The 24,566-nt window shown below is 54.4% G+C and overlaps 7 protein-coding genes across 7 annotated transcripts; 4 read left to right on the top strand and 3 right to left on the bottom strand.

Annotated features, from left to right (window-relative positions):
• Positions 1 to 1,985: 1,985 nt before the first annotated feature.
• Positions 1,986 to 3,016, bottom strand: NCS57_00637400 (uncharacterized protein; the record flags this gene model as incomplete). The annotated part of the gene is made up of 2 exons (XM_053056263.1): positions 1,986 to 2,088; positions 2,139 to 3,016. 2 exons carry the CDS (start codon positions 3,014 to 3,016, stop codon positions 1,986 to 1,988), a joined length of 981 nt encoding a protein of 326 aa, XP_052915218.1.
• A 5,061-nt stretch (positions 3,017 to 8,077) lies between these two features.
• NCS57_00637300 (Exportin-T) lies at positions 8,078 to 11,409 on the top strand (the record flags this gene model as incomplete). Its single annotated transcript, XM_053056262.1, has 3 exons — positions 8,078 to 8,089; positions 8,298 to 9,840; positions 9,893 to 11,409. The coding sequence occupies 3 exons, from the start codon at positions 8,078 to 8,080 to the stop codon at positions 11,407 to 11,409; spliced, it is 3,072 nt and encodes a 1,023-aa protein (XP_052915217.1).
• A 632-nt stretch (positions 11,410 to 12,041) lies between these two features.
• NCS57_00637200 (uncharacterized protein) lies at positions 12,042 to 13,808 on the top strand (the record flags this gene model as incomplete). The annotated part of the gene is made up of 1 exon (XM_053056261.1): positions 12,042 to 13,808. The coding sequence occupies one exon, from the start codon at positions 12,042 to 12,044 to the stop codon at positions 13,806 to 13,808; it is 1,767 nt and encodes a 588-aa protein (XP_052915216.1).
• A 372-nt stretch (positions 13,809 to 14,180) lies between these two features.
• Positions 14,181 to 17,951, bottom strand: NCS57_00637100 (uncharacterized protein; the record flags this gene model as incomplete). The annotated part of the gene is made up of 4 exons (XM_053056260.1): positions 14,181 to 14,765; positions 14,817 to 17,689; positions 17,765 to 17,876; positions 17,946 to 17,951. 4 exons carry the CDS (start codon positions 17,949 to 17,951, stop codon positions 14,181 to 14,183), a joined length of 3,576 nt encoding a protein of 1,191 aa, XP_052915215.1.
• A 691-nt stretch (positions 17,952 to 18,642) lies between these two features.
• On the top strand, positions 18,643 to 20,965 carry NCS57_00637000 (Pre-rRNA-processing protein RIX1; the record flags this gene model as incomplete). The annotated part of the gene is made up of 2 exons (XM_053056259.1): positions 18,643 to 18,984; positions 19,031 to 20,965. 2 exons carry the CDS (start codon positions 18,643 to 18,645, stop codon positions 20,963 to 20,965), a joined length of 2,277 nt encoding a protein of 758 aa, XP_052915214.1.
• A 351-nt stretch (positions 20,966 to 21,316) lies between these two features.
• On the bottom strand, positions 21,317 to 22,385 carry NCS57_00636900 (WW domain-containing protein; the record flags this gene model as incomplete). The annotated part of the gene is made up of 1 exon (XM_053056258.1): positions 21,317 to 22,385. The coding sequence occupies exon 1, from the start codon at positions 22,166 to 22,168 to the stop codon at positions 21,317 to 21,319; it is 852 nt and encodes a 283-aa protein (XP_052915213.1). The 5' UTR covers positions 22,169 to 22,385.
• A 492-nt stretch (positions 22,386 to 22,877) lies between these two features.
• Positions 22,878 to 24,050, top strand: NCS57_00636800 (GH16 domain-containing protein; the record flags this gene model as incomplete). Its single annotated transcript, XM_053056257.1, has 1 exon — positions 22,878 to 24,050. The coding sequence occupies one exon, from the start codon at positions 22,878 to 22,880 to the stop codon at positions 24,048 to 24,050; it is 1,173 nt and encodes a 390-aa protein (XP_052915212.1).
• Positions 24,051 to 24,566: the final 516 nt, after the last annotated feature.

Genomic DNA, 24,566 nt, shown 5'->3' with positions numbered 1-24,566 from the left:
GATTGAGCAATGGTTGTTGGAATTTGACCACAATGCCTTCAGGAGCCGAGCCAACAACTTGAAAAGTGAGGTGCATTTAAATTGGACACAGGGCCTCCGCTATACCAATTTTTTGTCTAACTACAACAGGTTTTCGCATCATTCCATGAAATTTATCGTATACTATTGTTGGTTGCTTGGTCGCCTACCCGGTACCGGAGTTCATCGAGAGCACGCGACATACAACAAAGCCCGCCAAGAGCCTATATCATTCAATTCGACGCGCCTCGGGGGGGCAGGCCTGATATAATGCATAAAAGGAAACTACTTTCGAGATCGGAAGTGGGTGGTGGGCTGAGCAAACTCCGAGTGACCGTTGAGGTCAAGAGGCAACCAATGACTAACTCTTGATCACAATACATCATCGACTTTGGCTGATCACATAGTAGAGAAGAGCAAAAATTGACTTTTCAAAGATAACCTTACAGGTGACCTAAGGCGCGGGGTGGAATATCGTCAAGAGCCTCTGTATTGGTATACACACCATCTCTGGAGAAGAGCTGCCAAGAGGGGACGATGAGGAAATGAGGCAAACAGGCCAGCTGAACGAGAAAGCCTGTCCGGTAACACAACATCGAAGCTCTGAAGAGAATAGATAAAAAGACAACATGCTCATGACTTTTGAGCTGCCAATTGGACGACAAACTCCTCCTTCGGTGGTGGGTTAACCCGCTAGTGTTGACAAGCCATTCCCGAGGATTTTGGCTATTTTCTTACATACATGACGCGAGCAATTAAGCTTAACAGCCCTGGTGCGCCTCCGTAGAAGAGAGATGGAAGGAGTAAAAAAAGAATAAAATAAAATAAAACCACCATCTCAGCTTATTAAAAAGGTAAACTGATGTGCTGTTCACTTCAGGGAGCAGCTGTGTGAAGGAAACCCGACATTGGACTAGACCAGAACCTCTCAAATCCGGGGAGAGTAAAGCAGTATGTACTATAATAGGCTAAATGTCTCGGGTTAGGTCTGATCATTCCCCGGAGAGGAACTCATGTCGGGGGGAGTTTCGAGGTCACCGCTGGGGACACCGAACAGCATCAGACGGCCACCGCTCCGCAAGCCATGAAGCCAACTTGAAGACTGCAAATTAGCCTTGCTAGGCCTGCACACGATTCGCAGGGATTTAATGAATCTCGCTCAATTGGACACGCCATCGACGGTCCTGTCTCAGTCGGGTCCAGACGCCATCCATGTCTCAGTCCAACACGTGAGCAAATCAATAGTTCGCTCCGAATCGCCTCACCTCGACAAGACCTTACTCGCACAAATGCCCTGATGTCTACAGGCAATGACTCTTGCACCCGACCCATCCTCATCTCCCTCAAATCAAGGCACAGCACCATCAGTTCTGTCCATTCACCCGCACCTGGGCTATCGGGTCCAATGGCGCACCCCTGATGGCCACACATCGCAATCTCCCAGGGGCCTGGGCCTTTTGTTAATTTGCCGTCGCTGCTTTGGAGTCGGTGGCTGGTGACCTCCCCCCCGTAGCCTCGTGCCAAGTTGGGAAATGAGCCCGTGCATGCAGAGGGGAAGGGGGAAGGCCGTCGATGGGACCTCACCCCAGATTTTACAGGGGGTTTGATGGCTTGATGCGACCTCCCGGCGGCGTCGTTAGCTCGCGCCCCATTCACAACGTCTTTCTTCAGAGGGCCAAGAGATGGATGCCAAGGAGCTCACATAGACAACGATATACAACTTCAAATGGTAAAAAAGGTTGAGTTTAAAAGCAGATATTCATGATTTGGTCCAGACCAACTATCCAATCGCCCAACCATGAACACCCGGTTGCAGATTAGAAGATTAAGTACAGATTTGTGCCAATAAAGCGGTAGTATTCACTCGTCTAGTTAAACTCTGTACATGTCCAACAAGACAGAATACCTGGGTTCATAAATTGCCATAGCCTGCAGGCTTCAACTTATAGGACGAAAAAGGGAAGAATTTAAGCCAGGAGGAAAGCGGCGATACCGGCGGCAGCGGCGAAGAAGGCAGAGCCGGCGAAGGTGGCGGCGCCAGCAGTCACGGCAGGAGGCTGAGTGGGGACACTGGGACATGTTAGTTCTTTGCTCTTAGACTCTCACGAAGCTTTACTTACGTCTCGTTGCCGTGAGCGGGAGGGTTACCACCAGCGGGGGTGGTGGCGGCGGGAGGGGGAACAGCAGGGCCGGTAGGGTTGCCGGGCTGGCTGGGGTAGCCAGGGTTGCCGCCAGTAGGGCAGGGAACCTGGATGGTAGAGTACTCAACGGTGGTGAGGACCGTGGTGTAGCTCTTGGTGATGGCAGTCACAGACTGAGAAGGAACGCACTCGGGAGCCTCAGGGACGGGAGTAGCGGGGACAACGGGCTTGTTGCTGGACTCAGCAGGAGGGTTGGGGTAGACAGGAACAGTGCCGTTGTGGTGGGGAGCGGGCTGGGAAGGCTTTCCGGGGTAGGTAGGCTTTCCGGGAGTAGCGGGCTGAGAAGGCTGCTCGTAGACAGGCTTGCTGGGCTGCTCATACACGGGCTGAGTCTCAGCAGGCTTGCTGGGCTTGGGCTGCTCGTAGACGGGCTTGGTAGGCTGCTCAGGCTTCTCAGGCTGAGCGGGCTTGCTGGGCTCACCAACAGGGCAGACGGTGGTGGAAACAGCGTAGGTCTCGGTGGTGACGACAGTGGATCGAGCAGGGCAGTTGGTGACCTCGGGACCGCAAGAGGTGATGGTCTTGATGTTGGTGCTGTAGATGGTGGAGGTGGTCAGAGGAACCTCAGTGGTCTCGGGAGCCTCAGAGGTAGGCTCGGGAGCCTCGTAGGTGGGGATGGGAGCCTCAGAGGTCTCGACAACGGGGTAAGAGGTGGTGCTGACGACGGTGGATCGAGCAGGGCAGTTGGTGACCTCAGGACCGCAAGAGGTGATGGTGACGAGCTCAGTCTGGTAGACAACGTCCTTGGTGGCCATGGCCGAAGAGGCCAGGAGAGCGGCGGCAACAGTGTAACGCATCTTGAAAGTGTTGATGATTGAGAAGAAGGGTGTGTTGGTTGTAAAGAGTGGATAAGCTTAAAGCTCAAAAGGTTGATAGTTGTTGAAAGTGGTGAAAGAATGGACGACCGAAGTCAAAAGGAGTCAAGAAGCAGGCAGCTTTGAAGTGTAGGCTTGTTTGGCTGTGGAAAGAAGAAAGAAAGGATCGATGAAGGTCGCAGGACGGTCGCGTTTTAATAGCCATGTCGGTCCTCTACCAGCAACTCCCAGGCGGAGATTACGTACTGGAGGTTTCCAGGAGGTCGGCCGTCTCCATGATCCATTGCCACCCTGGGTCCAGGGGTTCTGGCAAACGGCTCTCGACTTGAGATGAAAGAGAGGGCGAGTGTGACCCTGGCAAATGACCCATCCAGACTGGGGGAAGTTGGATGGCGGAGCCATGTCGCGGGTCGACCGCCACGGTCTCTGGAGTTGGTTGCGTGTGGAACCGCCGTGGCCCGTGGATCCGTCCACCCTTGGATGCTGGATGCTGGATCACCATGAATTCTGGGTCACGGACCAGAGCAATGACAGGGGCACGGGCTTCCATGGATAGTCTTGTTTCGAGAGCTTGGTCGATGGTTATCATTCATGCCGGGCATTGACGACAATGCCAAACAGCAACGTTTCTTGGAGCTGTTGACCAGGCGGAAGAATTCTGCTCGAATAGGCTATTCATCATGAACCATTAAGCGACCTCGAAGAGGCCATCTTTCGGGGCAGCGTAGCGTCCATCTGCAGGTACAGTCAGTCCCCGACACCCGTCATGAAGTGAGGTGTCGGGTGGATTCTGGGTGGGGCAAGGAGTGGACCAGTCAAGCGCCGTCTCTTCACCCTCTCTTCATCTCGGTCGTCTCGAGTGGTTCTGTCGCCCACATTGGCTCGATCGGCACGGCTGCCACTACCGCCCGGCAGGCTTTAACTGGTTGTTTGACCGACGAGGGGCGGCTTCTGGAGGCGTCAACTCCAGCGAACAGTAGTCGAGGGTCCATGTTTGATAGGCGGTGATGGGCGGGTCATGGACCACTCACAGTCGGTCAAGCTACCAAGCTACGAAAGGATTCTCGTCTCGAGGAATTGCAAGCTGAGGGCAGCACGACAGAGGCTCCCTCCTCCAGCGCACTGTTCGTCCTCATCTCTGGCCCTCGTGTGCTGCTGTATGAGGATCGGACGCTGGCGCATGTTGATCAGGGATGTAGTTGATGAAGGGGAAGCCGGGGGGTTGTGCCCTGGACCCCGACGCCGTTCGGTTTAGTGCTGGTGTCGTCCAGTGCACCTTCCTTGATGGTCGACCGCCAAAATGAAAGGACTTGTTCAAGCACAACTTGTGCAAGACGGCATAGTGCACAGCCTCTCTCTGCACAAATCTTCATTGTCAAGCCTCAGCATCATGCGATTCATGGATTCCAGCCTCACCCTTCATCTCTTCCCAAACAGCCCATTGTCCATTGTTCTATCCGCGGTCTAAAAAGGACCAAGACATGTCTCGTTTCGCATTGAGTGCTTGCTTTCAGCTGCGTTGTACGAAATGCCACATCTGCTCCTGGTAAATGTCCTTCTTTGTTGTCTGATGCCCAGCCATCCTTCTATCAACATTGGACCAACAATTCAGCGGCAGCCAAACACAATGTTATGACAATCTCCTTGCAGCATGCGCATAAGCCAACCAGAAGCAGCACCTTACTCGCGGTATCCATCTCCTCATTAATGCACGACATGGTTGTCATTACAAGGTCCGCGGTTGTGCAACTGATTGGTCTCCCGTCGTTGCACAAGTCCGACACATCACTAACCGCTCGCAAAAGCAGCTGCAGCCGCCTGGGGATTGTGCCACACCTATCTCCTAATGCAGGAACCCACATTGCTGGTGCGGGACTCCATCCCCATGAAAAGAGTCAAGCCTCAAACTTGGCATCGACTGGATTGCAACCTTCCATCAACAAGCCGTGCCCGTTGCGAGTCGGGGCGAGGACAAGCAATGACCATTGCAAGCCCCCCTGCCCATCATGGAAACGATAACTGATGCTAATTAGATCGCATGAGCTTGTTTTCGCCATGTGGACATGAGCCAGCACCAAAAAGACACCTCCAGAACCAACCTACACATTCAGAGTTTCCAACCGAGATAACCTGTGCTAAATGTAGAAAGACAGACCGCAACAAGCAGGGAGACGGGAGATGGAGGGTGCCATCTCCATCTGGTTGTATATCTCGGCTGCCTCATTGGGCTATCTGCCGGCCGGAGCTTGGTTCGGGGCAATCAACCCCAAGGGGCTCGCTCGTTTCCACGCTTTGATCAAGACTCGTTGCAACTTAAGCAGGACGTCGCAAGGCGGTGACGGGCATCTGCATCATGTTCATGGAGCAGAGACCGCCTCAACTCGAGCGCATGGATGATGCCGCCATGGCCATCTCAATCAACTTGGCCCTCTTGTCCAATCTCTTGGCCTCCCACGAGCGTTTATTCCCGCTGTGGTCGTCCGCGCGTCACACCATGTATAGTTTGCTGCTGATCAGAGGGCTCTTCCAAAGCCATGACGTCGAAATGTCTCTTTGAAACAAAGAACCACAAAATGGGTCTCTCACAGAGGGATGCTGCCAAGTGGTCCTCCACTTCTTACAGCGCATCCCGGCAGCGCTGTGTATTCCCTAGTTAGCATTCAGAGCAACAGGGACGATCGCCGCATCCAGTCGCAGAAAGAACCAGCCTCGTCCTCTCGCCTGTTCTATTCTTGCAGCTCGTGTGACAGCAACTGCAGAGGCGAGAGGAAGCCAATATCCCCCCCTAAGCTGGCTGGGCCACCCCTGCTGGTCTCCTGCACCAGCTGTTGGCTCGCAACCAGCCAAATCATGCCCTCAGCGCCACGTCGCGCCCCCAGCCGGCAGTGGCTTGCCGCCTTCTCCTGACGATCGTCTGGGCTGCCATCGAAGCTTGGCACCGAATCGAAGGCCGCGGCCATGTGCTGCTCGTATCAAGAAATCAGCGATCCAGATTTTAAGATGGGGGTTCAATCCAACTGCAAGGGGACCAGGTCCCCTATTTCCGCTCTCCACAATTCGCCATCACTTCTCTGCCCACTTGTCTCCCCGCAAAAGGAGGGAAAGGAGACGGTTTGGAAGAGCAGTAGAAGGGTGGACTCTGGCAGTTCAGTTCTGCAGCCGGGACGAGACGAAACTTGGCAGCTGGGGGAAATGAAGCTGACGAGTCCTCTGGATCTTCCGCTGACTAGATATTGGCCCCGTCGCGCACCAGAGATAGACTTGCACGTGTGAAGCGCCGACGATCTCTGTTGTTTCAGCAGCAAGTCGACGATCGTCTCCTCTTGGAGACCAGAGCGAGCCGCGCATCCATATGAACCACAAGTCTAACGTCATGCACCAAATTTATCGACCAACGATACTTGTCTTTGCTGGAGAATTGTTTCATTTCACGACTCAAGAGGGCGGCTGAACTGCCGAGTTATTTTCCGATCGAAACATTCGAGGCAGTTGTCGTGTGATCGACATTTCGTTTGTTTGCTAGAATTGAACGAGGCTGGACAAAATGCGACCGTGTCCCTCGCGAAAGGCTATTGTCTGTCATCACAACTGCAGCAGGACTGATACTTCATCCATTAAGCTATGCGGCCCGGGATGTTGTCCCTGACCAGCAGGGTAATGTTCTTTTCGATGTTCATGCTACCAACCTTACTGTCATGGACGTCCATCTTTTTGGAAGCTGAGTAGGGACGGTTGGCCATTTGCCTCTTCATACTCGTCGAGACTCTGGCAGCGATGCATCCTGACACTCACTCAAGGCTTCTTGAGAAATAGCATACAGTTACGAGTCGAAAAGTCCGAATTCTACGACCTCGAACCGACTACATCCGAGGGTTGGACGTTGTAGCTTGATATGTCGTTCCGGCTTGTGTCCGCCTGTCAAACATGGAATCTATATCGGCATTTCCACCTCGAGTACGGTCCTTGAATTGCAGACCTCGTCATTCTAGAATTCGACTTTTGAAACTTTGAAGGTGGAGTTCTCATGACGAGTCGGCAGCCAGTCAAGTTGCCTTGGACCTCCCGCGGTTTCCGTGTGCGTCCAGGGCAGGTTGGGACCAGACGACGTCACGAACCGGAATGTTATATACCTTGGTTATGTTCTATTGCTACGCAGATGGACCTCCAGTCCGAACATTCCGCTTAATCCCACTGTTAGCAAGTGTGTGTTATCCGATTGACCGTGGCACTGTCCTCGTGCCCTGGCCTCAAAAGAAGGCAGACGTTGCCTTTTTCTGTTCAAGATGCTGGTATCTCAAATGCTGCATGTCCCAATTGGTATCGTTACTGTTGCCCTTTGCACAATGAGGTTATTCAGAAGTGGCTGACAGGGTGTGCTGGGATTTGCTACGTTGTACTGTAGCCTATCACACGATCCTCTATCACCTTTCACATATGAACTCTACGTAATGCGTGAACACACCTGACCGTATGCACATATTTCCATAGATTCAGGGCCTAGCCACCGCCCTGTTGAGTTGAAAGGTCTCTTATAACTTGTCTCAATTATTTTGTTGTTGCGGCTCAACGTGTGAAGTGCGAGAGGGGCGTAAATAGCCACGGCCCAAGCTACTGGGTCTTCAGTTTATCCGAGGATTACCAGAGAGGTGTTGTCAGTTACCCCACACTACCTAGCACAAGAACTTGCCGCACCGACTTTTGGAAATAGCACATCTCGAGATAAAAACGCAGTTTGCGCACGATATACGCCTTCAAAACCGCCGCGGCCGCCTTTTCGAACCCGTTTGCGCCCCTATCGCTTTTGTCACCATCGCGGCTGCTTCTATACGAACTTTCGGCGACTCCTCCCACCCCTGCCTCGCTGCACAGGCTCTCTTTCACGACTTAGGCATGACCCCTCGGTAGCCTTGTTCCGCCTCGCCTTTGATATCATAACTATGCTGGATGCTGTGTATCCAAGGCTGCCCGAGTTATAGCAGCGTCGTCCATACTTGAACAAGTTTTATTTACACACCGGTGCCTGCTGCACCTTGAATTTTGATCATGGAGGCTCAGGTGAGTCGCTGCTGCTGTTTTTCCTTTGGATGGCCTTTGTCATGGGCGCTCTCGTGCCCCGCCATTCAGCCGTCACTCTTGGTCATGGCCAAGTCGCATCGGCCCAACCGCCCAGCCTTTCAAGGCCCGACGATGCGACCAAGACGCGAAGCGTACACATAGAAACCATCACATCACGTCGATGCTAACTCTTGTCCCAATGGCTCAGGTCGAGAGCGTCGTCGGGATTCTTTCCAACCCCACCTCCGATCCCGCCCTCAAACAGCAAGCCTTCGAATACCTAAATCAGCTAAAAGCCGACCCTCAAGGATGGCAACCTTGCACCACGCTCTTCGCTCGAACACCGCGGACAGAAGAGGTGGTGCGTCTTGTCTGCCTCGAGGTGGTCAACTATGCCGTACACACACAGGGCCTTGACCCTACGAGTCTTGCGTTCCTCAAAGACACCCTCCTCCAGTACTGCCGCCAGACGTACGGCCCCAACGCCCAGCAGGAGCCTGATGCTGCGCATCTCCAGAACAAGCTCACGCAGACATTGACCTATCTGTTCGTGTTCCTCTACCAAGACGGGTGGCAGAGCTTCCTCGACGACTTCATCGAGTTGACAGGTCTCTCTACAAACTCGGACAATGTCCCGGGCGTCGTCTTTTACCTCCGAATCCTCGGCTCCATCCATGACGAGATTGCCGACATGCTCCTGACACGGCAGAGCAGCGAGACCAAGCGGAATACAGAGCTCAAGGACCAGCTCCGGGCACAGGATATCCGCAAGGTGTCCGAGTCCTGGAAGCAGCTGCTCACACGATACGGGAACAATGATACTGTCGTGGACCTCGTCCTCAAGGTCCTTGGCAAGTGGGTCAGCTGGATGGACATCTCGCTGGTTATCAGCCAGGACATGCTCGGTCTCTTGCTGCCAGTGGTCGGGCGGTCCAACACCTCGGGGAGCGAGGACAAGGTCCGCGACACAGCCATCGACACCCTGAACGAGATTTGTGGCAAGAAGATGCGCTCGGGAGACAAGATGGAGATGATCTCCTTCATCAATCTGCAGGAAATTGTCGAACAGTTAGTTGCTAGCCCTCCCTTGAGCGAGTTCAAGGGAACCTCTCGATACGACACGGATCTGGCCGAGGCAGTTGCCAAGCTAGTAAACACGGTCCTCTCCGACATTGTACGGGCTCTCGAGGACAGCCAGCTCAGTGATGACACCCGCGCCAGGGCGAACCAGCACCTCAATGGGTTCCTCCCTTTCCTCCTGCGCTTCTTCTCGGACGAGTACGATGAAGTCTGCTCGTCCGTCATCCCAGCGCTGACAGACCTGCTCACCTTCCTTCGTAAACTTGGCCAGCTTCCTCAAGACTACGCCAACATGCTTGCCCCGATCTTAGATGCCATCATTCGCAAAATGAGATACGACGAGACATCCAACTGGGGCAACGAGGATGAGCTGACTGACGAGGCCGAGTTTCAGGAGCTGCGGCGGAAACTCCAGAATCTGCAGAAGTCTATTGCTGCCATCAACCAGACCTTGTACATGGACATGCTTAGCAATCTCGTTGCCACCACGTTCCAGACACTCGACCAGCAGGGCTCTCATATGGACTGGAGAGATCTGGACCTCGCCTTGTACGAGATGTATCTCTTTGGCGAGCTTGCCCTTCCTAACCAGGGTCTGGGAACCAAGAATCAGCCTTCCAGTGAAGCCTCAGAGAGGCTGGTGGTTATGATGAAGAAGATGGTCGAATCCGGTTGGTATTCCTTTCCTCATGACCAAGCGTAGTGCTCCTAACACAGCCACAGGTATTGCCAACTTCTCCCACCCGGCTATTCTGCTCCAGTACATGGAGATCTGTGTCCGATACTGCGTTGTCTTTGAGAATAACGCACAATACATCCCACAAGTCCTCGAGAACTTTGTGCGGCTGGTCCACCACGACCACGTCCGGATCAAGACTCGGTCGTGGTATCTGTTCCACCGATTCATCAAGCAGCTTAGAGCTCAGGTCGGAAATGTTGCCGAGACAGTTATCCAGTCGATCGGAGATCTCCTACCCATCAAGGCCGAGGTCCCAGGCGAGGACGCTGACGATGACATGTCCTCGGACGAGTCTGATCACTCAGCGGATGCGCTCTTTACCAGCCAGCTGTACCTTTTCGAGGCCATCGGTTGCATTTCATCCACCCAAGGCACGCCATCTGAGAAACAGGCTTTGTATGCTAGGTCTGTGATGGATCCCCTCTTCACCGATATGGAGGCGCATCTTGAACGGGCCAAGTCTGGAGATGCCCAAGCTACACTCCAAGTCCACCACATTGTCATGGCACTGGGCACTCTGGCTCACGGGTTCTCGGACTGGACCCCAGGCATTACTTCCTCCAACGCCCATGGGCCACCTGACAAGGCCGTTTCTGACGAGTTCTCCCGAGCAGCTGAGGCTATCTTGATTGCTCTCAACCAGCTGAACTCTTCTGCCGAGATTCGAACAGCTTGCCGATCGGCCTTTTCCAAGTTGCTGGGTGTTCTGGGTGCTGCTGTCCTGCCGCAACTGCCTCAGTGGATTGAGGGCTTGTTGTCCCAAAGCTCTTCCAAGGACGAGATGGCCATGTTTCTGCGACTACTGGATCAGGTGGTCTTTGGCTTCAAGTCTGAGATCTACGAAGTTCTCAACATGCTGTTGACACCACTTCTTCAGCGCATTTTTGGTGGGCTTACGGAGCCCATTGCCGGAACAGACGATGAGATTCAGCTGGCTGAGTTGAGGAGGGAATATCTCTCATTCCTTCAAATTATTCTTAACAACGGGCTAGACGGGGTTCTTGTCAGTGAGTCCAACCAGGGCTTCTTTGAACCCATGATTTCGTCCATCATTGAGCTGGCGAAGACCCTCGAAGGCAACATTGGAGGGAGCAGACTTGCTTTCACGTTGATGACACGAATGGCGGCCATCTGGGGTGGCCCAGATATTGCAGTCATCTCCCAGAACCCGACCGCCCCGAGCGGTAGTCCTACTCCTGCATTCCCTGGCTTTGACCAGTTCATGATTGACCGATTCCACTCGACTTGCTGGGAGGTGATGCGGAATCCCAACTTCCGACCATTCCAAGATGCCCAGACAAAACAAGTCCTTACCGAGATTGCCGGCTTGGAGCAGGCGATCTACACAAAGACTGGCGAGGTGTTTATCCAGTCGCTGCAGAACCATCTTTTCCCTAGCCTGGGCGTGGACGGCGACGAGTTCTTGCGATCTCTTACGACATCAACAGACAAACGGCACTTCTCGTCATATCTCCTGAACTTGCTGAAGAGCCGACAGTAGACTGGAAAGGCTCGTTATGATTTTCAGGGGGTGGCTGAGCGATTGAGCATGGTTGACGTGTGAGGAAGAAGATTGGAGATTACGAGCAAAGGTCTCCGACGAGCAAAGGGTGTACGGGAGCCTCGCGGCGCATGTTCAGGGAGTTTTGAGGGCAGACATTAGAGCTAAAAAGAATCATATTGTTTGTCATTTCTAGTCACAGATATTCCCCCTTTTTTCGGTATTTTTTTTAGGGTGGCCGGATTCAAGGGTCGAGCGAGGGTGGATAGGCGGATGGTAGTTGAGGATTAGATGAAATACACATCCGTGCTGAAGAGCTGAGTATCTGACTGGGCTATAATATGTGATGTTTATCCCTCTTTGTTCACATGTTGGGGGGTTACTTTGGTGGACAGGGAGGCTATTCGCGCCGTCTGCCAGGGGACGCACGAATCCTAGTTCGGCCGCGCTTGCTCGACGTGAAATTGAGACTGGCAGCAAGTCGAAGAAGGCACGATATGGAAGGCACAATGAGGAGTCTACTCCCTCTGTCTCTCCTGTTTAAACTTCCTCTCAACACCATCAAACAACACCATCGTTATGCGCATTTCTTCCATCAACACTATCATTACCGCCCTGAGACGACTTCTACCATGGATACTCACGAGTATCCAGGTCAGGAGCCTACCGTCAACCCCAGTGAAGTTTCCGCGAGAAGCGAGCCTATCCCCAAAGGAGAGCCAACACTACCTACGACGACACCGACTTCGTCTACTTCTCGACCACGCCGACTATGGTCAAGACTAGAATCTGCCAGGAATCGTTTAAAAGCATTGGAACCTTCCAACTCGCCCTCTTCTTCCTCTCAACCTCAACCTCAACCTCAACCTCAACCTCAACCTCAACCTCAACCTCAAGATGATGGCCCCTCTTCCCAAGGGGGCTCCCTGCCCGAAGATCGCGACGCCTCAACACTCAATGAGATCATCGATGATGAAGCGACGGGGAATGGGGCTGCCGATACCTTGCCCACCAACGAGCCACCCACCGAGAAGCAGCCTGCTTCCGAGACTGCTGCTCACGATTCACCGACCTCAGGACACAACGAGGACGAGAACAAACCTGACGCTAGAAACCCACCCCCTGAATCGTCCGAGCAAGGTCGTGGTGCTGACTCTCCGCCGCCCATGTCAGTGGATAAAGCCGCCGAAGATGCCACCAAGCTTTTAGGTCTGAACTTCGGGATCCTACTTTGGACCCTCGTGTATCGCGTCATCAACCTCGAGCACTTGCAAGGTTTCAACCCAGATGAATATGACAAAATCCAGAATATTTCCGTCGATGTTGGACGAAAGCTGCAAGATACGCAATGGCACATGAGACGGAAACAGCAGGCAACGCCAGCAGAACACTCTGGTACAGCAACAACTCAGATGCCAACAGAAACAAAGCCTGAAAGTATTGTGACGGGAATGGCTCTGACGCCAACGGTAGGAACGTCCGAGGTGATCAAAACAACACCAGCTCGGATACGGGGTCACATAGCCCAAGCCATCAAGGAAATGAAAGTACTTCAAGCCGAGTCCCCAGAAACAGTAGAAGCCAAGTCTGCTTGGCTACAGAGGTCGGACGAATTTGGCAAGAGCCGTTTGTGCCCTCTCCAAGATCAGGCGGAGGCGATACTAGTAGCGGAAACTGTCTCACCAAAGGAGCGAATTGCGACAGCGAAGAGTGTCCAAGAAATGAATGCAGTCATAGACGCCTTGGTTGATAAACGGAGCACGGCACGGGCTGCAATTGCACAAGCTACGGCAGCAGAGCTATCAAAGATGCCGCAAACCATACCAGCTCAGACACCGACGGAACCACAAGTGGCACTAACTCAGGCGGCACAAAGGGCTCAAAAACTCGAGACACTAAGATGTACAGTGGCTCAGCTCCCAGAGATCGCGGAGGAAACGGAGCTTCCACTAGCTTTGAAGAAGACGGCAGCGGAAGCTGTGACAGCCTTGAAGAGGTCACGAACTTCACTGCCCATGCACCTCCAGAGGAACGGCGCCACGCCGGCTCACATGTGGGAGGCAGCCCGGGTCTTCAGGGACTTCAAGCTAGCGGAAGCGATCATCACTGCGAGGCTGAAGCTAACAGGAGATACGGTGGAAGAGCCAGCAGCAGATAAACACGCTGGCCCAACTTACCCTTGGGGAATTTTCAAGGAACTGGAAGAGGCCGCCAAGACGACCATGAACTACGAAGTCTCCATGGCACGACCAGGCTTTGACAAACGTGAGGTAAATCTCCGTGACGCCACAGGGGCTCAGCTGAGATTGAAGAGGATCAAGTTTTTGTTGCGTTCGATAACGGCTCAGTGTGCCAGCCTAGGGCTGGACTTAGTCTTGCAAGGAAAGCGTTCTGTATAATGGTGATTTGCAGGTTGAGTTGTGAGTGGCAGCGATGACTTGGTATAGAAACAGCGATGAATCAATCAGGATGCTTCAATTGAAATGCTCAATTACGTATTATGGATGGTGCTTTTTTGAACGTCTTGAACAGCGCGTGTCGGCTCAACCAAGGTATCTCGACATTGCCCAGCAGAAACACCACAGCTATGTGTATAAAAAGAAGAAGAGAAAAGAAATACGAGATAGGCAGGCAGTGCAGGTCTGAGAGCAAGCAGGATTCATTGCCAGAAATATCCACCCATCAATCTTTTTTTCTCCGTTTCTAAATCCATCAATCGCAACGAGAAAAGGAAGAAGAAAAAGAAACAAGGCTTGTGCTGTCGTCCATCTCTAGATGATGTAGCCGCCACCAGACAGGCAGCGCCAATCCCGAACGCCGGAACCCTCCTCGAGCTCGACGCACCACCAGAGAACCTCCTTGGCCTTGTCGAGCTGGCCGCTCTCCTCGTGGGCGCGGGCGAGGGTGAACCAGGCCTCGGAAGAGTTCCAGCTGGAGCCGAGCTTGGTGAGGGTCGAGAGGAGGGCGTATGCTCGGTCACGAGCCGCGAGGCGGTCTACGACAGGTAGGCGGGTGGCCTTGTAGGCGGCGGGGAGCTCGTCGTCGTCTAGGTCGGTGTGGTGGACGGCGGGGGACTCGGGATCTGAGGGACCGAGACCGAGGGGAGTTGAGGGGAGGTCGGTGACGGTGTGAGGATGTTGTTGGCTTGCTTTGGGGGTTGAGAGACTGAGGTGCAGGAGGGTGTCCTCCAGAGCGGGAACGGGGACTGGGGGGAGGATAGCCTCGCTGTAGATGTCGAGAAGGATGTTGGAGAGGCCGACGATGGCACCAGGATGGTTGGGCGCGTGCGTTAACGATGTCTCAAAGTCACTGCGGGCTGCGTAAGGAGCTCCCTTTGCAAGAGAAAGTTGCCCCAGCTATGAACTATGTCAGTTATTGTTTCAAAGACGAGAGAAAAAAAGGCTTACCTCGGCCCAGTAATCACTCCACAGGTCCTCGATACTCTTCTTATCGGCCCAACCGGGGCCCTTCAGACCGCTCGAGCCCGAAGGGTCCCGAGCTAGATCAGCCTCGAGGCTCTGAATGAGCCGTTGAGCTTCAGTGGCAGCTCCCTTGCAATCCTCCTTCATACCAGCTCTACGGTAGAAGCCAGCAATCATCAGCCAGACTCTGATAAGAATCGTCACTCTCTGTGCCCTCTCCTTGTCCTTGGGGAACTGGATCAGGGGCAGAACGCATGTTGAGGAGTAGGCGTTGTCGACAGACAGCTCAGAGTAGTCGGTGGACTTTGACTGAGTCGAGAGGTACGAGTTCAGATTTGGCGGGGGTCGTGACTGTCTATAGGACGAGCGCCTCGACGCAGGTTGCCGCTTGCTAGAGAAGGTGAAGAAATCAGTCTGCTCGCTATCATCAGCACCAGCACCACCTGGGGTGAAGAAGACGTCGCCATCAACAACGGTAGCGCCATGAGAGACGGCTCCGATACTAGAGGATCTCGGTCGGCTCATGCTGCGATCCCGCTTCTTGAGACTGTTGCTTCTGCCCGTGGCGCTCCTATTTCGACGGACAGAAGACGCTGAAGTTCGTGGCCGGGCATCTGTCAGGGGCCCGTTCTCCCCTGTCACTTGGATCGTCGGTGCGCTGCTGCGCATTGTCTGAGCAGTCTGCGGCCTCGAGGTCCGTTCGCTGGACATGGAAGTATAGACCTGCCTCGTAGGCGGCCTAGACCTATCATTGCCCCCAAAGATGGTTCCTCTAATACTCCTGAGTGTGCCCGAGGTCTTTGGCGGCTCAATTGCCTTGGGAGGGCTCAAAGCAGGTTGGGCCGCGACGTTGCCAAACAGTCTCGTGAAGAGGGTCAGCAGCTCGAAACTGGCATTGACAGCCACTTCGGGTCCTTCAAGAAGCTCAACCAGGGCGAGTTGTGTCATCTTGACCTCGAGGATGCTCTCCTTCTCCGAGTCATCCATATCATCGACCAAGCCTCGTCGACCATCCGCTGTGGAATCCTTTTCAGCTTCGTTGAGATGTTCGCTCCTAAACGTCTGATCTGTCTTTCCGAACAGGATAGAGGGATCCTTGAACTGTTCCAGGGCACCTTCACAGGCCCTTGCCGCCAGATGGTAATCTTGCCTCGCGCTCAGGAGAAGAGCCAAGAGGTGCCACACGGGGATAAGGGACCGTTCTTGCCAGTATGGCCCATAGACCAGGTCGTAATTCTCTTCTTGATCTTTGCCAACAGTCAAGGCTGTTCTTACTGTCTCGATGGCAGCAGTTAGCTCTCTTCGCTCGGCCAAGAGCAGACCGAGGGCAAAGAAACTCCTGATGTCTTTTGAGCGCCCATACTCTACCGCGAGGGACTTTCGGAGTGATCGGATGGCCTTTTGCTGGATCTCGGTTCTGGAGGCTGCTTCATAGGTGACTCTCGACCAGTGGGCTTGAGACAAGCCGATGGCCTGCCATGCCAGGGCGATGGTATGTGGTGGCACAGGAGGGTGCGAAGAGTTGAACTCATCGTACTCAGAAATCATTGGCGTGGCAGTGTCTGAAGAGTTGAGCTGTGGCAGTTTGAACAGCCAGTCCTCCAGCTCAGACCCAAGTTGGCGGGCCTTTTCCGCAGCAGTCCGCTGGCCATATCGGCAGAGGGCGATGATGCACTGCGAAATTGTCTCAAGAACTGTAGCATCATCGTCCAGGCTAGGCTCGAGGTGCCCGGTCTTGTCAACACGGGCCTTGCCCTTCTTGACAATCTCCAAGTAAGAGTCAAAGGCCTTGAAGGCTAGATCGAACTCGGCGACTGAAAGATGAACGAGGAAGAGTGAGCGCAGGATAGCTGTCGAGTGGTACGTCTTCATCGCAGCGCTGTAGAGGGTATCGAGAACTCCGCGGCTCAAGCTATTTCGACCACCAGGTCCAAGATCTTCTTCTCTCCATCCTCGTCCACAGAGAAGAGACCAGTTTCGAAGCACCTGGCCAACAAAGCCCTCGACTTCTTCACGCTCTTCATCAGCTCTGGGAAAGGATGTTTCGCCGAGTAAGAGGGTCTGGTAGGTCGATTCGGCATGCTTGAGCTCCACCCGCAACTGACTTCGAGGAGATAGGTCGCCAGCTGTGTTATTCACAAATCCAGTCGGGTAGGGCAGGTCGAACTCGACAATCTGAGAGAGAGCGATGTAGTACTCATTCCACACTCTCCGCCGAGGCACTGAACCCTTGAAGCCGTATCCTCCGGTAACGGGCATAGCCAGGGTGTCCCAGAACCTTGCCCAGGAGCGATAGCAGGCGAGGGAGTCGTTCTCGCCCAGTGGTGAATCGCTGCTCTGGAAGCCCTGGCTGGAGAGCATGCAGTACTCTGTGAGGAACAGCTCAGACCAATATCGGAGCTGTCTTCCCATCCCCTGCTCTGCCCACACTCGTGCAAGCGATGGGAGTCCAGCCCGGAAGGCGTCCAAGGCCTGCTTAATCTCGCCGCCGCGCGCAAGGCAATTAGCCTTGAGATACGATGCCTTGAGAGCGCAGACGCTCGTCCATTCGGCAGCCCTTTCGGTGGGGTTGGGCTCGCCATCTTCCACCTTGAGACTCTCGGGCAGTTGGCTGGTGCAGAGGCTGTACTCCCCGTTGACCCAGTGCAGCCATCCCGCACACACCTGAGCTTGGAATTTGTCGGTCAGGTGCAACGTCTCTTCCTCAATCGCCTCCAGCAGCTTCGGCAACTGGGCCGCGAGGTCAATATGGCTCGTGTTCGCAGTGGTGGTCGGTCGGTTATGGTTGCCAGCAGCGGCGGCGGCAGCAGTCGTCGTCTTAGCGATAGCGCATTCCGTTTCGGCGGTCAGAGCAAGACCTGGTCGAGTGTTATTAAGTATTGTGTTCTAAAAAGCCCCTCGCTGGAGGGCGGTGAAGTGGGAGGGTGTCATACAGGCTCTGTCAGGAGCGTGCTTGCGGACCTTGCGAACAAGCTCGGGGACTACATCCCAGTTGCCATCACAGCGGGCATGATCCAGCTGGTGCATGTACTGCACGGCCTTGGGCTATACGACAGCAGGAGGAGAAGAGTCAGTTTGCGAGATTTCATCGATGGCCTTGTTCTCTTGTCTTACACCCATGGTTCGACCTGTTCAGGAGGTTGTCGGGACTAGCAGCAAGATGGCGCCAAGCGCATGGCGAGGAGAGGGATCGTGGGAGGAACAGGAGGCCTCACGGGGGAGGCTATCGCGGAGGAAGGATCTCGGTGTGTCGGCCGATGGGAGGAGAGTCTATTCGAATCAGCGCCAAAGGCGACTTCCTCTACATGCACCCGTGGTTGGTGATGTTAGATGTCGACGAGATGGCTCGTATTGGATCTGACCGTGTATTGATGGCTTGTGGTAGCGCAGAGCTGGAGATTGAGAGCTGCTGGGTCGACGTAACGCGGGCGCTAGACCAATCAGAGCCCACTGCCACACCACGACAGGCCCCGCCGCCAGGGGTCTTCCCGTCAGTCCAAGCTAAGCTTGTTGCTGTAGAAGAAAAAAAAGTTTCGGGGCAAGTCAAGACTTGTACAGCTTCAACCTGCGAATGAGCGTAGCAATTACATCTCGCTCATCGATTGTTGCTGTCGCATCGGAATTGAGAGGTAAAGGGACGTGAGGTTCTTGTTGCAGGTTCATTCCATTTGTTGCACGTGACGGCACAGCATCAATCTTTACTCTCTTCATCCTTCCTATCCAGGAATCCCATCTTCCAAGATACCATTCGGCGCAAACACTTGGGGACGATAGAAACGCCTTTACAACCTTCCATTACGACTCGATCCTCATGGCAGCCTCATTACCCCCTGACCTGCGGGTCCTATGTCGAAAACTCACATCAATCCCCCCGACCCAGCTCCCTCACGCGCTGCCATCTCTCATCAACCATGTTCTTCACTGCAAGGAGCCATTGTCTGCGCCTCAGGAGCGAAAGGTCAAGGACAGTTCCGCTGAGGGCGCTCAGCTTGTCCATAAGCTCAAGGCCAGCATCACCACTCACTTGAACGGGCGAAGTCGTGAGGCCAGGTTCACGGCAATTGGTCTCATCAAGGCCGTCGTGGACGTTGGTGGATGGGAAGTTCTACAAGGATGCAAGCCATGGGTTGGCGGTCTACTGTCTATTGTCGAGGTGCGTTGAACTTCTTATAGCTCGGAGTGTTACTAACAGTATGCAGAAAAGCGATCCTGTCGCCTCCAAAGAGTTGGCCGTGGTCACTCTCACCAGGATTTACATGCTCGTCCAGCCATACCAGACTCTTGTGAGAGAGATCGCCACTCCCACTATCCCAGCATTCATAACCACCTGCCTCAAGCTCATCAAGGCCAGCTCCGGCGAGAGTCTGCAAACTCCTCTGTCTGTGGTTGAGACCATCTGCGACGCCTTCTCTACATTGATACCGCTTTATCCCACCACGTTCCGTCCCTCCAGCTCCAAAATAAAAGCTGCTATCCGGCCATTCCTCGTTCCCACGCTTTCAGACGACATTGTTGTTCCCCAGAGCTTGCAGAGGGCTTCACGAAGACTTGTCATTTCGCTTCACCACGTTGCCGCTAAGTCAGGGGGCAGCGATGAGTGGGCCAAGCTGGTCGATCTTCTCCTCAAGGACCTTCATTCTACAGCCGACCAGGTCTTGAGGGCCGTTGAGGAGTCATGGGAAGGTTCAAATGGCTACAGTCGATCGCGAGTCGAACTTGACGGGGAACCCCATGGTGGTGGCGCGTCCGCCGAGGAGCTCCCATCCTGGACGGGTATCAACGCTGGCGCTGATCGCTTGATCGGCCTGTTTCATTATCTCTCAGACTGCCTCCGGTATCCCACCAAGGCACCTGTCACGATACCTACCAGTGCCCTGGTCGATGCTGCGTCTCGAGTACTCCTGATAGCTAGACTCTCGCCCAAATCCCAGTCCTGGGACCAGGCTCTCCCGACCGTTGCTGCCATCGGCCGAGAGGAGAGAGAGGAGCTCTGGGCTGCCATGCCAGATATTCACATTGCTGCTCTTCACCTGCTGCAAACTCTGTTCCAACGCCTGGAGCAGAACACGGTGGCTCTGGCCCCTGAGGTCCTTGACCACCTTGTCCGAGTATTCAAGTCGGGAATCAACCTCCCCAGCGTGCGAATGACTGGCTACGCTGTTTTGAAAGAAATTCTCATCCTTTCTGGCCCGACACTATCAAAATCGTCCGTCGAAAGCCTGGATCCTCTGCTCGGTGCATGCTGCAGGGATCTACAGCAAGACGCTGGACATCTCAAGGAGTCCGAGAAGCCAGCAGCCTCCACGACAGACCCCAAGAAGAACAGCATCGCCGCCAATGCCGATCTCTTCCTCCAGCCCCAAGCTTCCGCTGTCGTTGCAGCAACCCCTCTTGAGCCAGAGCACAAGGCCGCTGCCTCTGCTCTCCTGGCCACTATTCCATCATGCCTGCCACAGCGCTATCTCAAGCCCTCCGTGCGCGGCCTCGTTGACCAGACGGCCATCGTCACCAGCAGCCGTGATGCCATGCTCGCGAGCGTCCTCAACCCGTACAAGGACCAGCGAGGCCGAGTGTACCCCAGCATCCTTCCTCACCTGACACAGCAGTTTCCTGACGACCAAGGGCTCGAGATTCTGCGCACCAACCTTCGTGCTGGTGCCCAGAGCCTGGCTGAGGGTGAACCACCGCTAGAGGAGCTCCCTGTAGCAGGGGAGGAAGAGGAAGATGAGGAGGTGCAAGATGAGGAGATGAAGGACGACAATGCCGAGGAAGAGTCAGCTACTAAGAAGACGGGTGATCTCTTCAAGCCAGCGACTTTACCCACCCCGCAGCTCGAGAAGAACCTGCCCATCCAGAGCAACCCCTTTGCGCCCAGCGAAAAGGTCAAATCCACCGCAGCCGACACAGATAGGAACGCCCGGGCCGGCTCTCCACCCAAACGGAAGCACGAAGGCTCGGATCCCGCGCCGCCAAAGAGACAGGTCCTGGAAAAGTCGTCATCTCCTGATCGGGTGCTCGCGGCGCCTGTCCCGACTGCTCCAACCGCAGAGGACGACAACGACGACGATGATGACGAGAGCGTCCACTTGAACATGGAGTTGGATGATGACGATGAGGAAGATGACGACGAATAGATACGTCCAAAGTAGAAAAGTGATTGGTTAAAGCTGTATTTAGGGGGTATATATTCAGTGTATGGTCTGATTCCTGGACCTCTAGCTCGGTCCATATTCAATGCGAGACGGCGAGTCTGCCTGCATCCAAGGTCATCTCATCCATCCATTCATCCATGATATCGATGCCAATGAGCTTGGAAATCACAATCCCCTACCTGCCTCATCCGCAGCCAAACAACCCACGCAAAACATTTGACTGTCCCCACAACTCCTCTGAAACGCCTTCCAGTGAATGATGCCGCCTATATCTAAGAATTTCAAGTGCTTCTTCCCCAAGTCACACGCGCGCCCCCTCAGTTCTCCTCGCGCTTAGTCCCTCAGCCAAGCACGGCGTTTCTCCTCCTTTCTGGCGCGCCTCTTCTCCTTGAACTGCTTCAGCTCGGCCTTGGAGGGCTTCTTACCCGACCGTTCGGCCTTCAAGCTTCGGCCGTCATGGGCGTTGGCGGCAGCCTCGACATCAAAGAAGGCGTTCATCTGACGCCGCGACTTGGCCTCGTCGCTATGCCGCTCGGGACCCATGCCGGCCGCCTGGAACTGTCCAGTGAAGCGGTTAAAGGAAGCTGTCGAAGCATAAACCTCCGATGGGTCGGCCACAGCGCCAGTGGACGGTCCAGCATCATCATTGTCATTGTTTCCCTGCGCATACCAGGCATTGGGATCGTAGTCGCCGTGGATGGCGGGGTTGTAACCACCCGCGGCAGGCTTCTCAGACACAGGCGGCTGAGGAACGCTCGACTGCGTACCTGGGGCCGCTGGCGTAGCGACGCGCGGGTTCTCCCACTGCGTTTTTCCGGTGAAGCGATTCGCAAAGAACCAGGCTTGCGTGTTTGGATCCCATTGGCAATCCCATCCGTCGTCTTCGGGCTGAGGCGCAGGCTCGTTCGGCAGGGGAGGACCACCAGGCACAGGTTCATTTGGCAACGGGGGTCCATCCGGTGTCGGCTCATTTGGCAGAGGTGGCGCGTCGCCGTCCTTGTTGGGGGCATCCGAAGATTCAGGCTCTGGCGAAGCCTCACCAGGCTCGCGATCGGAACCGGGATCCGCCTCCTCCTTCTTCTTCTCCACGTTCTCGGGCGCGTTGTCCGTCTCTGGCAGCTTCGCAACCGGCGACTGAGTGTCGGGCTTCTCTACGTCGGCAGGCGACGGCTTAGGTGACGACATGGCGTTTGGCAGTTGTTCTTGCGTCGGCGATGCGATGAATAGTTGGAGCGTCTATCATCCCAAAGGTGAGTTTGCGGAAACCGAGAATGTCATCGTGATACTTATGCACCTGTTGGAGGAAGAGAGGAAAGAAGAGTTTAGCAGAGCGAGTGTCTTGTGAGCAAGGAAATCGCGAGCTGTGCCTTTTTACATAGCAGAAGATGCGCTGCGCGATTTGGAGGAAGAGCAGGAGAGAAAAAAGTGTTCATATGAATGCGAGAGGAATGCAATGCGCTGCGCCTCTGACGCCGCGCGAGCGATTCAGAACAGGGTTTGGGAAGATCCGAGGCCAAGTCTCGTCACGTGATCAGCCTTATCCCTTTGTCCCTGAGTCCGCATCCATATCTACTACCTAACTATATAGGTATCTTTGACAACTGTGATAGCTTCTACAATCAGCTGCAACTTCATATGCCATCAACAAGTTCGCCCATCAACATGATGGTCTTGAAATCCGGCCATAGCGTCATACGTGCCGAGTTCCGTTTCATGAGCTCCTTCTCAGCGGCCTCCATGAGGCGAAGCAGGTCTCGACCGTCTATAGCGGGCATTGACCCTGGTGACGCCCCATAAGGCGACATTAGAGCTTCCTCGACGTAGGATACTTGATCAGTCATGATGCTCTTCTCTGAGGCTCGTCCTCTTTTTGCTATTTCACTAACAAACAGCCATGTTGTCGATCCGCTCATTATACTTACGGCTTGCCGTGCTTTCGACCGTTGTACGCGGTGCCTCGATAGGGGACGATGAGTGCGGCTGTTACCTCACGAACGGTACCAACTCTGCCTACTACTCACAGCATAAGTTCTTTGATTTCCGGGATCTTGGAAAGTACGCCGGTGTACCAGATGTTATCAAGAACGCATCTGAGACGGGTGACATCACGAGCGACTACTTTGAGAGCAAGGATTGGGACGACAGTTGGGGTATCCAGGACTGGAGCAACCGCAAGAGCGGCGGCGTGAGCCTCTCCGGCGATGCCTCTGTGCTTATGGTCAACTCACCCAACAATATCTATATCGAGAAGAATGAGGACAACGATGCGGTATCGGACACGTTCCTAACTATGCGGACGGTGCGTCTTAAAGACTTTCAGACCGCCGCAGAGTTCGAGTCTGTGTCGACGTACCACTATCTCTCACTCCGTATGCTCGCCCGAGTCACGGGCAGCGCGGGCGCCTGCATGGCCATGTTCACATACCTCGAAGGCGACGAGCTCGCCGATGTGCAGGAAGCCGACATTGAGATCCTCACCCGCGACCCGAAGAACCGGATCCAGTACACCAACCAGCCGTCCTTCACCGACGACGGCGACGAGGTCCCGAAGGCGACTCGCAACGGCACCCTCCCCGAGGGCCTCAGCTGGGACGACTGGGTGGTACACCGGCTCGACTGGACGCCTTCGCGTTCCGTGTGGTACGTGGCGGGTCAGGAGGTTGCCAGCATCGAGTTCCAGACGCCCAAGGACCCGGCACAGGTCCTGTTCAACGCGTGGAGTGACGGGGGTTCTTGGAGCGGCAACATGAGCCTCAATGGCGCGGCGTACATGCAGATCCAGTGGATCGAGATGGTGTACAACGGCACTGACAGTGAGGGATCGGACAAGAGAAGTCTCGAGGGTCGTTCAGGGACAGGACATGTTGAAAGAAGGGGCATGTTGGCACCCCGCGAGGACGACGAGAATGGGTGCAAGGCCGTCTGCAGCATTGACGAGGTGGGTGAGGCTGGCAAGACCAAGGTGCTATGGAAGAGTGCAGCGTCTTGTGTGACAGCACCTATTCCGAGAGGTTGGACAACCGGACTGGTGGTCATGGGGATCATGATCATGACGTGGTTTGTGTAAGTCCTAGATATGCATGATACCCGTTAAAGTTGGTGTTAGAGTAGGACATTAATTCAGAGCCACGGTTGCATCCATTGAGACCTATCTCCAACTCGTCATGCTATAGACAGCCATGCTTGACCAAGTCTCTCGCAAAATATGCCTCTCAGCCTCGCAACGTGCCCCATTTCCATAGCTCCCCTGCATCTGCATCAAGTTCACACCAGGAGGATCAACCCTCTACTAGTCTCCACTGATCCTATCCAGATTCAGCATCCCGCTGATGACCCGCCAAGGGGAGCCGAGCCACCTTGGCTTGGGCTGGATCTTGACAACCATCGACATAACCAACGCCTCAATCTTCAAACTGACTCTCGTCTGTTTTCCTTCAAGACCACAAGACTTGAAAATTTTAAGCATTCGCCACTTGATCAAAAGAAGAAAAACCAAGCCTAGACCTGAATGGCGCAAGAACAAAGCCATCAGGATGTCCGGCATTACGCCAAGCATCGCCAGTTGACTCGCAACATCAACTCA

The sequence above is a fragment of the Fusarium keratoplasticum genome, chromosome 4 (genome assembly GCF_025433545.1).
Source record: "Fusarium keratoplasticum isolate Fu6.1 chromosome 4, whole genome shotgun sequence".
Taxonomy (NCBI): domain Eukaryota; kingdom Fungi; phylum Ascomycota; class Sordariomycetes; order Hypocreales; family Nectriaceae; genus Fusarium; species Fusarium keratoplasticum.
Note: the sequence above shows the minus strand (reverse complement) of the source record. Positions and strands in the feature narration are given on the sequence as shown.